This window comes from Cygnus atratus, chromosome 1 (assembly GCF_013377495.2).
Source record: "Cygnus atratus isolate AKBS03 ecotype Queensland, Australia chromosome 1, CAtr_DNAZoo_HiC_assembly, whole genome shotgun sequence".
NCBI classification, from domain to species: domain Eukaryota; kingdom Metazoa; phylum Chordata; class Aves; order Anseriformes; family Anatidae; genus Cygnus; species Cygnus atratus.
Genome location: NC_066362.1, coordinates 67,655,765 through 67,672,386, shown reverse-complemented (window position 1 = coordinate 67,672,386; position 16,622 = coordinate 67,655,765). Strand labels below are relative to the sequence as shown.

The following is a 16,622-nucleotide window of genomic DNA, read 5'->3' as shown; positions in this document are numbered from 1 at the left end:
TTTTCCACTCTTTTATAAACACCCACTTCAAGATGCTTCACTCCAGGCTAGCAAGTGATGCCCTACATCACTATACTACTATTTACAGAATATATAACATAGGATCATGGTTACAACTTCATACATTGCAAGTGTTTGTGAATCATATTCACCAGAATATACTTTCCTAAGAGTGCTTAATTAGCAATAACATACAGAAGAAACTTCAGGCATTATACTTCACATTTCTCACGCCTACTTTTAAAATAGAAAAGTAGAATCTTTGTACATGTGGAAAGAGGCTCTAAATTCTCTTTGCGTTATTTTTATTTTTCCAAGAGTGAACAGGAGCAAAGAACAGGGTGCATTGTAGGAGGAAAGCACCTGTTTAAAATATTTCATATTCCTCCTTGCATTGCAATAATATAATAACTATCTTGATGTAAAAAAAATAATAATAATCCTGTTTTTAAAGATTAAATTTAGTGTGCATATTCCAGAGAGAAACAAGTTAAAGAAAAAAGTTGATCAATGCTTGTTTCCTAATGTCTCTGAATAAAGATCACATACCTTTCCGGAAGACATGCTGTAACTAAACTAACCTCAGCAGAAGGACAGCCATTCCATGGCATATTTTCCACTAGAGGTCAGGCTGAAGGAATAATCTATTCTAGCCTTCAAAATCTCTGAGTGAGAGTTACTAATCAAGTTTTGGAAGTTTGAAAATCAGAATTTAATTAATACCACTTTACTTCACTTAAAATGAATGACAAAGATGTGTTTTTCTAAGCATCCAACTGCTGGAGGTATTTAATCGTGAGAGTATTTTAATGCACTTCAATACAACTTTTCATGGAGCATTTGATGTGCTATCTCAGTTGGCAGGACAAGGTTTGTACTGCAATAGAAAAGTTTTTCTTAAAACTTCAGCCTTGAAATGAAAAACATGTTAAAAAGTTTGATTAATAACAAAGAGCATTCTAATTACTTTTAAAAGGATATTTTTCAAGTTTTTATTTTTTGCCTTGAGAAAGGATATACATTACAAGCAACGTCCATCAAAAAAACTAGACTGAACTTGTTTCTGTAAGTAACTAAGAAGAAACACTGCTAAGCATGGAGTAATGACCATAACAGACTTGGGTGACTACATTTTTTAAAACCCCAGAGTGATTTGAATTAGGAGCCTAAGCTTTTCTTTTTGTCCATTTTGATGACATGCAATGTCATCATTTTCAGAAGCATTGTACCAGCTTCTTGAAAATAAAACCCTGAAGGCAGACTTACTCCCAGAAATTCAAGGAAACATGTAATGTATCATTTATAGTTTTAAACACCTGCTTTGTTGCGCCAGGACATGAAATCATGCTCAGATGGCAAGTCCTAGCTCCAAGGTCTTCACCAGTCACCAGCCCTCTCAGCAACTCACTGCCTACAGCACATCTGTCTCCAGCCATGAAAACCTAGACAAAGTAACCTTGTCTACAGTCACGTAAACATTTACCTCTGAGTTGAAATCTAAACTGAGGAGTTGCTCACAAGCTTACACTTCTGAAAACAAAGCAGCCCATGAAATTCACTGAGAAAGGAAGTTAACTAACTAGATCAAGCTATGTCAGCTAGTATTTTAAAGTACCTTAAGGTAACCTATTAGAGCCACTTCAAACCACGATGTACTTTACAAAAGTAAGAATATAAAATGTCAGGAATGCTGTGCAGAAAGAAGAAAACTTGTAGTTTCTCCAGCCACCTACGATTACTGGTAGAAATAGGATGCATAAGGTATAGAAATGAAGCCTGCAAGACACTGGTTTGAGTTTCCTATGGTCTAGCCTCTTCTGTACTTTCGCCATCTCAGATGTAGTCTACCTGCCGATAACAGTCAGTTGCTTCATCAGAGTTACAGATTACCTCATTTAATGATTTTGTAACAGAGCCAGATAATCTCAGTCCAAAATTCACATATACAAAAGGTCAAAAATCATTTTATATCAGTGTATTCAACTAGTGTTTTTTTTTTATTATTTTAATTTACTAGTTCTGAAAATGTGCTAACATTTTAAAGTATACACCTGTACAACTGGGTATGACACAGACACATCTCTCTAACGCATGGCCTGGAGCAATGCAAGAGCCATTTGAAAAGGACCACTCAAACATAACTTCCACAGAGCTGGCAGTCAGAGTTTCATTGAAGCTGGTAATGCAGATTTCACAGATTGTACCCCACCCAGATTCACAGATGGTATTTGTGGGAGCAAAGGAAAATAAAATATAAGCTTAAAATAAATGCAAGAGAAACACAGAATAATATTGAATCACTCTAGGTATTTCTAAGGGTTTCTGTTTATCTTTTCTACTTCTCAGCACATAGTGAGTGTATGTTCAAGGCTTTGATACCACTGAGCAAATGGAAGGGTTTTAAAATTAGTTTTGTTTCAAACGTGAAATCACAGAAATAAAGATAGGCTCCAGATATTTCTCTTTAGAGTGAAATTTCTATACAGAAGCTTGATGCAAAAGGAGTTAAAAAGCTGCTCCTGAATACATTGTGCTAGGCTGCATCCCTCCGTGTGGGCCACTTGTGACATTCTGACCTCCTAACATACCTGTTAATTAACTTAACCTCCTATTTTAAACGTAAGGTGTTATGAACACATAGCTGTTAGGTGGTTAAGATAATGTACTACTAAACAACAGAATGAATTGAATGCACAGACCTCTGCTTCCTTAGTGCTGCTGCAGGTGTACTAGAAAAACTCAAAAATTTGGAAATTAAATCAATTAAGAACCAAACGATTTTGAAATTAAGGGGTCAAAAGCCTACTAAGAATTCCTTTGTAGGAAACCTGGTACTGTGAGTTTCTCATTCTGTCAAATAATGCCTTTTTTGTGTTAAAGGGAAGGACAAGCTCTGCTGAATTTCAAACAGATCCCTCTATATGGTGGCTACTTTCCCAATTTTTTTTTTAAACAGATAGAAAGACACAGCTGGTAAGAAGAGGCAAGCCACAAAGAAGTGAGAAAAATACAACTTTAGATGCTGACATTACAATACTAGGGGGCAGGGCAGTTGCAGACAGATCAGTCTGAGTTGTCAAGTTGACTGACAACTATTGTTTTGGGCCCCAGTTCAAGGTCCCAGCCTGGCCTCTTCCATCTCCACTACCAGCCCCTCTCAAACTAGGAAGGGCTAATGGGCAACATTACTTCGTTACAGTCATACCCTGCCAGGTAGCTGGTCTCAACTTCTCAAAAAAAGCTAATAGAGAAAGAAGGTATAGGAGGAAAACAGCAAAAGCAGGAAGCGGTAAAGAAAAATGCAAGGAGAAGAAACATGGAAGTCCATGCTTCTGTTGTTCTGTTCCCTTCTGGAGGCCCTGGTAACACAAAGGTGTTGACATGTGCTTCCAATTCCAGAGTGTTTGACTTTTAATCATCCTCTCTTGAACATCCTCTTTCTAAAGAATCCAGTTCCTCATTATTTCAGTCATTAGTTAAATTTAATTTCTGGTAAATCAATGTTTACTTGTTGATTTCATGTCCTACCCTTCTCTTGTTTACTAAGTAAAACTTAGACACTATCCTTGAATTGCAATAAAAATCCCCCTTCTTTGGATTTACCCAGTCTGTCTGTATCCTTCCCAACTCCTCCTATCGGCCTTCTCTGCTACAGCCTAGTACAACGCTGTCTGACCTTCAGTGACTCACCACAACAACGGGTAGATAGGCAGGCCCCAGCACGATGTGCCTTGCACTATTACAACTTTACTCAGGCCAAGAGAAAAGCCTGTGGCGTATGGAGACAGCAGAATGAAGTCTTCCACTCCTCTCTGGGCTGTCCATTAGTAGAACAGCTTCTGAAGTACGGAGGCAGGAAAGAAAACCAAATACGATGGGCTCTGACTTGCCATTTAAAATTTATCAATGACCAGCACACTGGATATAAAGTCTTTTGGGGGTTATTTTCTTTCCTTGAAATCTCGTGCTACTATTTAAGCCACAGTTATAAAAACAAACAAAAAAAGACCATAAAGAGTCCTTAAAGAAATTATTTCAAACTAACACATCATAGAAAGATATAAGCAAAGAGCAAAACTTCCTATCAGCAACATATTTATGACAGTATGACATACAAACTAATTATATAGTCACATCTGAATTACTTGATATATACATCTGCAAGTGTCACTCATTTTATGCTGAATTTATTCACAAACAAAAAAAAAAGATCATTTACAAAGGGTCTACACTTTATCCAGTCACAAAACCTATGTATAAAGTAACTTCTACAAAAATAATTACTTCAAATTTTCACCAGTGTCACTAAATAGTGTTTAACCCAAATACTTATTTTCTTTTTTAATCTACTCCTCTGAGAGAAATGGAGCTACAATGGTTTGCAATTTTTAATCCCAAAGTGGATTACACAAACAGCAATTTCATCAAAGGTTTTTTACAACAAACCTAGCATTACTGGCTACATCTTATTATTAAGGTAAGCATTCTTCAAAGAACTGTATGATTGGAAATCTCTTTCTGATACATAGTGACATTCTATCTGCTGGCTGCAGTTAGAATAGTCAAAATGAAAACAAAAATTCAAACACACTTTTTTTCGTCTTATCTTTATTGATTTAGACTTCAGAGCTATAGCCAAAAATAGTGCATCTGTAGAAAATTACCACACATGTTATCAATACAGCATCATCGTATGTTTAGAATTATAAGCACTTGACAAATAGCAAAGAGAACATTCAATCTAACATTTTGGCAATGCAGCCCACGAATAGGGAATGCAGAGAGAGGGACTTTTTTCTCCAAAAAGAAATATTTCTAACCAGGAATGAAAAGCCTGTGTTAAAAAATTAATTCCAGTCACCCTGTAAAACTTATGATGGTTCATTCAAGACATCAACACACACCACTGGAAACTTTGCATGGAACGTCAAATGATACACAGAAGCTATGACTCAGTTACAGGTACGACGCCGTCTTCAGCACTTTGTATGCCATTGAGATGGTAACAGCATACCCAACTACCCAAGACAAACCTCTGGCAGGCTGGGGAAGAGGGATCAAATATGCAAAGGTGTGAGTGATCCTAGCCCCAACGAAGATCCTAAAATGCAGCAAGGCTGTGGACAGATCGGGGCCACTAAGAGCATACAGCAGTCCAATGCCAAGAAATGGGACAATGTTTTCAAGGTCATTCAGGTGGCCTCTGGGAAGAAAAGCAAAGTTGTTTTATAGTGTTACATTTTGTTGAGTAAATCACTTCAAGTCTTATTATTTTTCAGCATCTTCAAAGTGTGCTATTGTTAAGGCCCTAACACTACTGTTGGCTTTCTCTACAGTGAGGCCCTGACTTGAACATATGTTCACCTGACATCGCTCTGGTCTCTCTTGCTGCAACCCCATACTTTTATGCTTCTGATCTTCTATATGAAATGTCTTATTTTTTCTCTAGGATCTTGGTAATATAAGGGACTTACATGAAGTATGAGAGTGCACCATGGTGTGCAAGAATGAAACGAAAGGAAGAAGACAACAGCTGGAATTCTCCTGTACCCTCTCACAAACGAACATCAATTAAACTGGATGACAGTAACTGCAACTATTAGACTTCATTATTAGACCTTCATGATCTACTCCAACCCTACCAACTTAGTTTGTAGTCTCCATAAAGAAAATATGAAATATTTATATTTATATATATATTATATATATATATTAAACATTCTATCCTATATATTAAACATTCTATCCAACTTCATGAGCCTCAATCATCTTGAAGAATGTTATTTTTTAGCACCTAACATGTCTGACAATTACACTCTTGGTTCATTTTCTTCACTAGCAAGCACTAAAATAGTGCTAAGTGGAAAAGTGTTTGAAATTTTGAAACCATAATATAATTTACTAAGAATGTGTTGAGAAATATCTCCAGATCTTGAACCCTTCCACAGCTCTTCCTAAACCTTCCCTGCTCCCTTTACTTCTTCAGATAAACTATAATTCCAGCCAAATTTGCTGATTGAAACAACTTGTAAGCCTTACTAATTATGTCAAATTTCACTGCCAACTAGAAACAGAACATGGTGCTGTTTTGCAGCTGCTTTTTGAACTCATGTATCATTACAAGAAAACAGAAATGTTTTTTGCTTTTGTTTTTCTTTTGTTTTTTTCCCCAAAAAAGTACAGTGAAAAAGTAATGTTTTCCATACCCATAAACATAACAAATTCCAGTCACTTATATAGAAGAGAAGCCATGATAAATCTACCCAACATTCTCTGTTGCCTTGAAGCTTGGAATAGAAAATAAACATCCATTAAGAACCATTGTCAGGAGAAAAAAAAAATGGATGCTCTAACACCAATGGAGTAACTAGAGACAAGCTGACTTACTAGTACTGGGGAAGTCTTAAACACTGCAAAACAGCAGCACAGGCTTTGAGAATACAGTCTTGTAAAAATCCTATCTGTGTAGCTGAGACTGTGAGGTGACTGTCATTTTCCTAACATACTGATTTGAATTAAAAGGGCACTTGGTCCTAAAGCTGGTAGCAATTTAGCTGTCCTCTTACAAATTACAAACAGAAAGGAATTACTCTTCAACAAGAAGTGCCCAGTTTTATGTAGCAACTAACAAATTAAACAACAACTCCCTGAATGACAGAGGGGAAGAAAAGGAAAGTTCAGTATTTCAGTCTTTACAGCCCACTGAGACCCTCCTTTCTGAGATTTTAATCCAAAAGAGATATACAAAAATACACTAGCCTTCATGGAACTACAATCATCTACGCTTGCAAGGATCGACTGTTCTGAAATCAAAGTTGATATTTATTTTCTAGATCTTCCCTAATGGTGTTTTAATGAGAACACTTCAAGATTTTATACCAAAAACTTCAAATGTGAATGAATATAGAAAACAAACTATAAGCTTCGTTACGGAATAATGATACGGAAAGCATTAAGAATATTAAAGGTTCCTGTGCCTTGTTAGTACAGGTATATCAAACAGCATCTCTAATCTTATAATTTTGCTATCAGAAAATTTTTGCCAATAGCTAAATAAAATTAAATAAGCTGCAACATTTAGCCCACTGAACTAAACTTTACATTCTGCCATGAATCTTGCAAAACAAAATACATACACTGCAGGTTGCACACTGCCATACTATTAATAGCATTCTTCCAGAAGGCTGGTCAACTTTCCTGTACAACTGATACATCAGGCAGTAACCCCAATTCAATCCAGCAAAAAGAACACAAGCTTGGACTCCCACTCAGTATAATTTGCCAAATCACACCCTCATTACAACTCTGGAGTTCCATAATTTTAATACAATTTCATTCCTCTTCCCCCTGTTATTTCCTTTACACTTTAGTAAAAGATGCAACTATTGCAACTCATGCTGAAATATATTGAAAGCTGATTTATACTTAATATACACTGATTCATACTAAATCAATGTACAATCATGTTTTACAATCTTCTCACCACTTTCCCCATCCACTCAGGATATTATCCAAGAGTGTGCTATTATAGCCAGACAATGACATTATTTGTAGTATGCATGCTGACCATTTGAATGTGGAATAGTTTGTTCATTTGGACAAATTAACATAAAAGATTACTAGAAATAACAACACAAAAAAGGCATGGGTTTGCCAAAGAGAATGTGATGAAATTAGTTCTTTGATTTAGGCTGATTTTGCTACTTAAAGTAGCTTTTGAAAGACTCCCATGCATTACCTGCGTACACGTTCAACATCTGCATCAGTCCGCAGGTATTTTTTGGCACTCTCGCCTTTACCATATGATGCTGTATCTTCTGGGTTGACAAATGCCTATTTCAAAAAAAAAAACATACAAGAGACATTAGATGCAAGGATGCTGCTTCTAGCCAAAGTAGCTTCATACAAAGATATGCTCTCTACTAATGCCCCTGTAACCCCACATAACCTACCTGCAGTTAAAAGCACAGGGGACAATACATCATTCAATACAATAATAATTTCTTGAACCTAGCCCACGTGTAGCATGCGTGCTGACAAATTAACATAATTTATGCATGTAAACAATGCCTTCCTGTAACATGGACAAACACAGCAGATGACTGAAGCAATGCCAGTAGCCTGAAGGAACATCATAACCTGGAAGGTAGAAGTGTCTGTACTGCCTAAGCCTCTTTTCACTATTCTTGACAAATTATCTGAAAGCCCTTTTGGATCCTTTCCTTCTTCAGAAATCTATACAAGAATAGCATCCACTTCCATCCTCGTTATTACCAAATAAGCTGATCCCTTTCCTTTTCGGTACAAACTTTGCCACTTATATGACCCTTTATTACCTCCAATACTTTAAGATATCATTTGAAAACATCATTCACTTCAGTTGGTGCAGACTGCAATAGATGTCTCCTTGCCAAGATGTAGTAACACATGCATTCTGTGAACTGTTCATGCTATATAGGATTTAGATTTTAAGAGGTACATGACTGTTTTCTGAGGCAGCCTTGATCCCTCGCTGTTAAATATCTTTGGCCTCAAAATTCTGGAGACATTAACAGTATCAGCAACACTCTACCTTCCCTTGCTCCACTGCTTTCCTCCATTTTCTCTTAATACTTCTTTAGTCTATTTTCTTTTAAAGACTTTTTTTGTTTTAAATAAGAAATGAAAAGAACTTTACTTATTTATCTGTTTTTAATATTACTGTCCATCATAAGAAAAGCAATTGCCCCAAATTAATGAAAGCCCTATTGCCATCTGCACACATATGGATCACAACACAGTATGAGCATTAATACAGGACTTCATTAGATATACATATAGGATCATACAGCTGACCTGCTTCTAGAGCAAAAGGAAATAAGGTTACAACACAGAAATCACAGAAATCTGTGTTCTATTTTGAACATGTGAGTGTGTGTGGTCTACTAGACTCAACATTCAGCTGTGCCAAAGACCTAGAGAACCATCTGAAATCAGCAGTTGCTCAAATGCCATGCTACTAGGACCTCATAGGTACTGTGTAACATCACAAACAACAGAATAATTGAGCTGTTTTCTCTTTCATCCAGCAGGTATAAAAAGCAGCATTTCAACTAAGGGACTGCAACAAACTCTCTGAAGCACATGCTGTCTTGCAGAAGCAAATCTCACAAGAACAGTCATATGGGGCAAACCCAGGGCTCTTTCACCTCAGGACCAAGCGTTTCCAAGGGTGGCCTGTAGCAGATACCTAGAGATCACCAAGAACATTGCAAACACAACGTGCTGCTTCCCATGGGCACCTCTCTAAGCTAGATTATTTAGCATTACATCATTTAGCTTCTACATTATTTAGCAATCCTCACTCGATCTTTCATACACTTATCCAGACTATCCATCAATCCACATAAACTTTCAGCCTGCCACTCATTTTTGAAAATGATTTTTTTTTTTTTTTTAAGATCTATGTGAAACGGGAAGGCTAAAACAATTAGGGAATGTAAAAAGCTTTGAAATTACTGGATGAAAGGGTTATAGAAGCATACAAATATAACTCATATCCCCTCTCTGACCCTACTGGTTGGTTATTCACTTAACACAGCTTCATATCATGTTTTATTTGCTTTATAAATTGGGTAGCCTGGACACCAGCATTATCCACAAGACAGTGGAAATTACAGTTCTGAAAACTTCTAATTTAAAAAGAATAGATATGTTTTAGAAGAGTAGCGTAAGTCAAATGCAACTGTAAGAGACGGTCTCATAAATATCTTACAGTTAGGTTAAAAACATTCTCCATTTGATAGCAACAAAGCACCAGCTGGCCAAATCCAGTATATCATTAGGGGAGGCAAAGAAGAGAAAGCTGAAACAAAAGAGAAAGAAAAGCACCTGTATGTGAAAGGTGAAAAGAGATGCCTGTGATATCTCTGTATTTCAATACAGATTCCAAGCTCTTCTACCAGACAACAATCCCAACTTCTTACCTTTCTCGTGATTCTGAAGTACGCAGTTATAAGACTCATTAGCATCATTTTCAGGAGAACAATAGTTGCATAAGTAGCATAGGCGCGGAAGACTTCATTGTCAATTAGCTGGGTAAGTTTAGCCATTTCTCCACTTCTCACTGATGACCTTTAAAAAATATTGAAGTTAGACTAACATTAGAGAAGCCCAAAGTTCTGACAACAAAACAGCTCTTTTTAGCATCACTGCAGTGACAACACAACTTTGGCTCCCTGAAAAAAATATTTTTCAAAATATTATTTTAAAATTATTTTTTTTAAACAAGCAAAATACTTAGTATGATCACACAAACAAAATTTAGCCAAAGAAACTAGTACACTTTCCAAGTAACAAAAGCCAATTTTAGACCAAGTCATTTGAACTAGTGAATTTCCCTAAGCAATTACCAGGATAGAAAGAGTGTGATGACATACTGTATGTACTAGAGTGTTTAAAGAGGAAAATTAGTATTGCCTACCTTTTTTGTAAAATGACACAATTATAATTGCATTTCAGCTTTCAAACTAGCCAATATCTTCCCACCCAGCAATAACTTGTGATCAAACTGAGTTAAACATGCATTTTCTTCCTTTGAGACATAGTTCTTAAAAATTGCTTTTAGCATGATTCACGGGCAAAGATTAAGTTGTAATGACAAAAAGCAGAGAACTATTTATGCTTTTATCAAGGGAGGTTTAAGCTAATGAAGTCTCTTTCCAGTGAGGCTGTACCAAACCCACCATCGTATGGAGGTGGTATCTTTTATCAACACCATCAAGTCAAGAAAGTTTTGAGGACTGAATGCATATAAAATGAAAAGCATGTCCACTTGCACATCCAATTTGTGCTCTGCATGGAGCAAGGCTTTTGCCTCATCAGCTGCTTTAATCATGCATTTAGTGAGTAGGAATCCATGTAACTAGTATTTCTTAGCTCACAGCTACTTCATTCATTCTGAGACCAAAACAAAATTACCTTTTTTTTCCACGGCTAACTTCAAAATTTCCTATAATATTTTAACAATAAAAAGTTAAAATTATGTACAGATCTAACATTCACTCATTTTGCCTTCAGCATGTAGTCACTGTCAGCTACAACCAAACAAGGGAAACTGGACTAGCTGTGCACAGAAGACTCTTGTTCTGAAGGTACATCCTTGGTGATGAAGTGAGCAGGACATAGGTAAGCAGCTGTTTGCTCAGTGATGCAAATCTAGCCTTGCCTGAACCTGTCTGGATGTGGGGATGGGATTTTGCTCCTTCCTTTATTCTTTACAAAAGAGTGCTTCAGTCACTGGGCCAAGCACTGGGTACAGGGATTATGGGAAACTCAGAGCAACTCTTTCCACTCCCACTGCAGCTCAGCAGTTCTGAAAACAACCAGCAACCTGGCAAAGGTTTTTCTCAGCAATGAATAGACACTGTCATTTTTAACTTAGTACCACGGCAAAAAGTATGCATGGTTTCAAAAAAAAAAAAAAGTAAATCTGTGGCTTCAGAGCATTTTTCCCCCAATGAATTTGAAAGCCACATTGAAAATACATCCAAGAACTATGTAAAGTCATGAAAAACTGTTCACTAAGGTCTCTTTTTTCACCTGCTGGAACTATACCATATTTATCCATTTTCCCTACTTCTAGGGTTATCCTCTTCTAATTCTCCTAAATTCTAATTCTCCAGGCCTTGTCTTCACTACAAAAAGGGAAGATCAAAACCTCGCTGAAGACAAAGAATTCATCAGCAGAAAAGCCAAAATAAACCCTACCTTGTACAACAGATCAGGGTTTAAAGGGATATGCTTACTAAAACTATCAGCAGACTGATCTGTAAATGTAATACCACATTGTGGTGTGAATACAAAATTCAGAAGTCAAAGTTTGGATCCCACGTACAGGCTCTTAAAAGCACAGAGGGGAAGATAGTTCAGGCACGTTGCCCTCACTGGGAACCTAACTATGTTAATATTCACATTACACATGATTTTTGTCCCAATGCTGACAGACTAGGCCTTCCCTATGCAGTTGTAATTAGCAATATCAGCTAAATACCAGCTGGGATGGCCTTTTGTTGTTCATTTGTTAAAACACTACTTTTCAAAGGCTGATAGCAAGTCCAGCTTCTCAGAAATACATGCTGTGTTCTTCCCCATTTCATCCTTAAGCTCTGACACTACACACACCCCTTCCACAAACTGTAAAATGTAACCTGCCTTCAAAACTCAATCCGTAACAAAACCCCCGCGGCCACGCTGAAGTCACGGGGCTTCCCTAGCAAACCTGTGCCGTCCTCAGCTGTGAATTCAAAGCACGTTTCGGCTGCTGCAAGCGTCCAAAGAGAAACTGCGCCTTTTAAAAAGAAAGAAATCGGGAAGTTTCAACACGCCCTAGGTTCTCCTTAGCCCAGGCCGAGTAACTCCTCCCCAGCTCGGGGGGCAGCCTGGGGGACAGGGGGCGGCAGCCAACACCTCCCCCAGCCCCGAGGGCTCCTCGGAGGGAGGCGATTTCCCCACTCCCCCCAGCCAGTACCCAATGAGCCCCTCGCCCCCCTCCCGGGCTGTCCCCGAGCAAACCCCGCTGCCTTTCTCCGAACACGGCCCCGGAAGACGGCGGCCCCGGGGGGAACCTTCCGCTCCCGCGCGGCCGCGGCGCCGCCATCTCGCAGCGCCCACGCACCTCGCCTGGGTCCCCTCGAAGAGAGCGCGCCCGGCGCCGCCGCCCCGCTGCTCCCGGCCGCTCACTGAACCCTGGCTGGCTGCAGGGCTCCGCCTCGCCTCGCCCCAGCGGGCGCGGCGGTGGAGGCGGGTCCGGAGCTGGGCGGCAGTTTGGGCCCCGGGGGGCTGAGGGCCGTGCTCCCCCACCGGTGAGGGGTCGGCGGCGGACGTGTCCGCTGGGGGCTTCGGAGCTCGCCTGGTGGCTCCGCGGGATTCGGTGACTCCGCTGAGGCCGGTTCAGGCCTCGGCCCTCCCGGAGGTTAGTTGGAAGAAAACCGTGGGAGAAAGCAACGAGAAAGCTCTCTGGTTTGAACACTCATGGACTTAAAGGCTTTTAAAACCCTGGAGGGAAAGCAAAGATCGCAACCCAGGCAGACTTCATCATCAGGCACCGTGTTCAGCGATTACACAAGTTGCTAAGTGGTCTTGAAGCTTGCTTGAAAAAATACCGAAAGCACCAAAAAGAAGGGCTGCGAAGCTGGTGAAGGGTGTGGAACACAAGTCCTGTGAGGAGCGGCTGAGGGAACTGGGGTTGTTTAGTCTGGAGAAGAGGAGAGACCTTATTGCTCTGTGCAACTGCCTGAAAGGAAGTTGCGGGGAGCTGGGGGTCAGCCTCTTCTCCCAGATAATCAGTGATAGGACCAGAGGGAATGTCCTCAAGTTGCGCCAGGGGAGGTTTAGGTTGGAAATTAGGAGAGACATTTCTTCTCAGAAAGAGTAGTCAGGCATTGGAAAGGATTGCCCAGGGAGGTGGTGGAGTCACTATCACTGGGAGTGTTTAAGGAAAGGTTGGACGTGGTGTTTAGGGACATGGTTTAGTGGGTGACATTGGTAGTTGGGCGAGATAATCTTGAAGGTCTTTTCCAACCTTTATGGTTCTATGATTCTATGAAAAATCTCAGTGATTTCAGTGCCTGTGTTATTTTGGTGGATCTGAACTTTTACCAAAGACAAAACTATTTATGTTGCGAAACCATTGGTGCTATTACAGTTAATCATGCTGTTTTGCAAAACCTAACAATAAAGGAACTTCACTGTTGGGCAAGGACTTCTCCCAACACACCAGAATGTTATGAAAGAAGGAAATGGGGTGTTCAAACCTCCCTCTGCTTCTGCAGAGGAAATGGCACAACCTTCAGAGCACTTCTTGTAACTGAATGATGTTTGTGACTAAGCAGATTATGTAAACAAGACCGATGAAGATGTAGACAAATGTAGGCAGGTGCACAGGAAAAATTTCAGAAGTAGTATATGTAGATACGTATAAAGGAGGAAGGGGATATCATATTTAAAGCTGCATCATTATGAAAAACTAGTCTTGCATACATATATTCAGTGTTCATTGAGGCTACTTCTGTGATTCATGTCACTTACATACCTGTGTATGCAGACCTTCTGTGACTTCATATTAACTATGAAACAGCAAAACTCAGTTGAGCAAGGACTGTAGCTTTGGAACTGTTCTTAAGTGCCGTAGGAGCTGGGTTCAACAACCTTTGTTCCCACTAGTGACACAGTAAATGGTATTTCAGTTGAAGTCAACAGAACAAGTCACATGAATGTGAATAGGTAAGAGAAAGGAAATTTTGCAGATTTTCCTTTCCTAGGGAATGTATTTATTAGAAATCTGGAAATGTTTCAGCCGCTCCTAGCTGTTACTTCAAGGCAGAAATTGTATCTTCAAAAATATCTGTACACAACCTAAAACATAGTATATCCCAATCACATGGTCTAATTAGTCCTACTACGATAGAAATATATTTTCTGTCATTTCTTGTTTTTCTGACTGATACTCCTCTTTATCTGAAGCGAGTTTAAAAAGAAGGCAAACTTACTAAAAACAGAGTTAAACTAAACTCACATTATTATACTTGAGAAGAAAAGCTGGTGACTGATTTATATGCAGTTCTCAGAACCAGACCTGGAGATACAAGAATGCCAGGAGAAAGGCCATTTTCAGTAGATATAGGGAGGATATTAAGAGATGCAGAAATGCAGCTAGAAATTCTACAAAAATCACTGTTTCCTTTGGATTTTTTTTTCTGTTTTATGGATTCTACAAATTTAGATTGACTTGTGTTATCTTAACAAACACTTCTGAAACAGAAAGCTTATACATTCCCAGTCTTTGAATTTTGAGGCCAATGTTTTTTCCTACCACCATGGAATTCCCCTGGTTATAAGGAAGGTACAGAAAGAAGTTATGAGGAAAGGAGGGAGAGAAGAAGGCAGGAAGGAGAGAAGGATGAAAGAGAAAAAAAAAATGAAAGGAAAAGAGAAAAAAAAGGTAAAAAAAAAAAAACGGGGAAAGAAAAAAAGGGAAAGGGAAGGGAGGAAGGAAGGAAGGAAGCAAGGAAGGAAGGAAAAGAAACAAGAACTGAAGCCAATATTTCTCGCAAACTGACTCCTTAAGAGTTGGGGGAGGAGGAGTCTAAATAGAGTGCAAAATCGGGGCCATAGTAAAGCAGAAGTGAACTTGTGCTCAAGGTCTATTTTCTCTTAAAAGTTCAGTAGCAGCACAAAGTGCCTGTGCAACATTTGAAAACTGCTGTGATCTAAGTGAGGTTAGATACATAACTATGGTGGTAGTTGCTCCTGAGGGACCCATTCTCACAGCCCTTACTCATGTGAATTGTCCCTTTGATGCTAATAGGATTACTCGTGTAAATCAGGGATGCCATATCAGCCTGATGCCCAGGGTTATACTGATCATGAAGGGCTTGATCTTGCAAACCTCATTCATGTGAGCAACCCTTTTTCATGACAATTTTCCCATTGACTTGAAGAACTATCCATATAGCCAGAGACAGTAGAATCAAGACACAAATTTAGGGTCAGCATAAAAGTAAGAACACAAGAGTTTTTCATTTAACCTCCAGCAAGGAATAGATATTGCCCACTAAGTTCAGATAAGTGTAATCATTCTCTTTTGACTGCAAGGAAGGTGAGGGAGAAGCATGTATTGATCAACCCCGTTCCATCCTGTCTCCTTCTGTGGCTCCATTTATTCACCATGATTAGACTGGTAAAGAATGTACCAACAATACATTTTCACCCCACCTGAAGCGTCTGTTCACCGCCCCACTGCTAATGTAGTTATTTCCTCAAACAGCTGTTCCGTAAAATTAGTAAATAATACCTCCTGAATTATATTAACTGATGATTTGCAGAGTAAAACAAATCAAGAACACTGAGATTCAGTACATATTTAGTTAAAACCTGAATTACTGTTTAAAGCCAAAGGGAAAGTGTTAAAAAATGTTTAGTATAACAGACCACAGTCAGTTTTTGTGCTGCTCAGTTAAAATCTACACCCTCTGGTTAGAAAGCACTTTCGCTATATCAGATGTTGACACCTATGTAATTTCACTGTGATTCACGTGCTTCTGCATCAGATCTCAAACTGCTATCAAGTTTCTCTGGGGAACTGCTTCAAAAACAGCAAGAAAGGATCCTTCTGCAGTTAGGAATGCTTCCTACTGGTTATAACCCAGTGAAGGCTACTCTGGTATAAGCAGCCTTTTGGTTGAGTTTAGGACTCCAAAGCATCCATGCACATCCAGCGTGTCTCTTCTAATAATTCAGTCATGAAGATCTGAACTCAAAAGCTCAAAATGTCCACAGAAACTGAGGCAATGTAACCATGAGTCAGAAACAGTTTCACCAAAACGTATTTCTCTTGCCTCATTAAAAATGTCTTTACAGTTCCCAGTTTTACGGAGCGTAAGGTAAATGCTGTTTTTTGATACAAAACAGCATTCTTCACATTGTGAGATCTCTAAAGAAGGAGGTGTTCTGTGTTTGTACAGAACCAGCCTGGCTACATTCAAAGGGTGCACAACGAGGGCTGCTCACCAGTGCCACTAGGTAATAAAAACAACTCTTTTCACCTTTTTAACAGGTACTTGGTTTGCACACATTTATGATTC

The 16,622-nt window shown here is 39.0% G+C and overlaps 1 protein-coding gene across 7 annotated transcripts; it reads right to left on the bottom strand.

Annotated features, from left to right (window-relative positions):
• Nucleotides 1–971: 971 nt before the first annotated feature.
• MGST1 (microsomal glutathione S-transferase 1) lies at nt 972–12,878 on the bottom strand. Of its 7 annotated transcripts, none has more exons than XM_035550880.2 (5): nt 12,656–12,878; nt 12,193–12,328; nt 9,966–10,113; nt 7,739–7,833; nt 972–5,203 (listed from the first exon to the last, which is right to left on the bottom strand). In XM_035550880.2, exons 3-5 carry the CDS (start codon nt 10,089–10,091, stop codon nt 4,957–4,959), a joined length of 468 nt encoding a protein of 155 aa, XP_035406773.1. In that variant the 5' UTR covers nt 10,092–10,113; nt 12,193–12,328; nt 12,656–12,878; the 3' UTR covers nt 972–4,956. The 7 variants fall into 7 exon arrangements, with proteins under 7 accessions (XP_035406773.1, XP_035406775.1, XP_035406776.1 ...); XM_035550882.2 differs by having other exon boundaries at nt 12,260–12,328; nt 12,656–12,815; XM_035550881.2 differs by lacking the exon at nt 12,656–12,878 and adding an exon at nt 12,553–12,655 and having other exon boundaries at nt 1,881–5,203.
• Nucleotides 12,879–16,622: the final 3,744 nt, after the last annotated feature.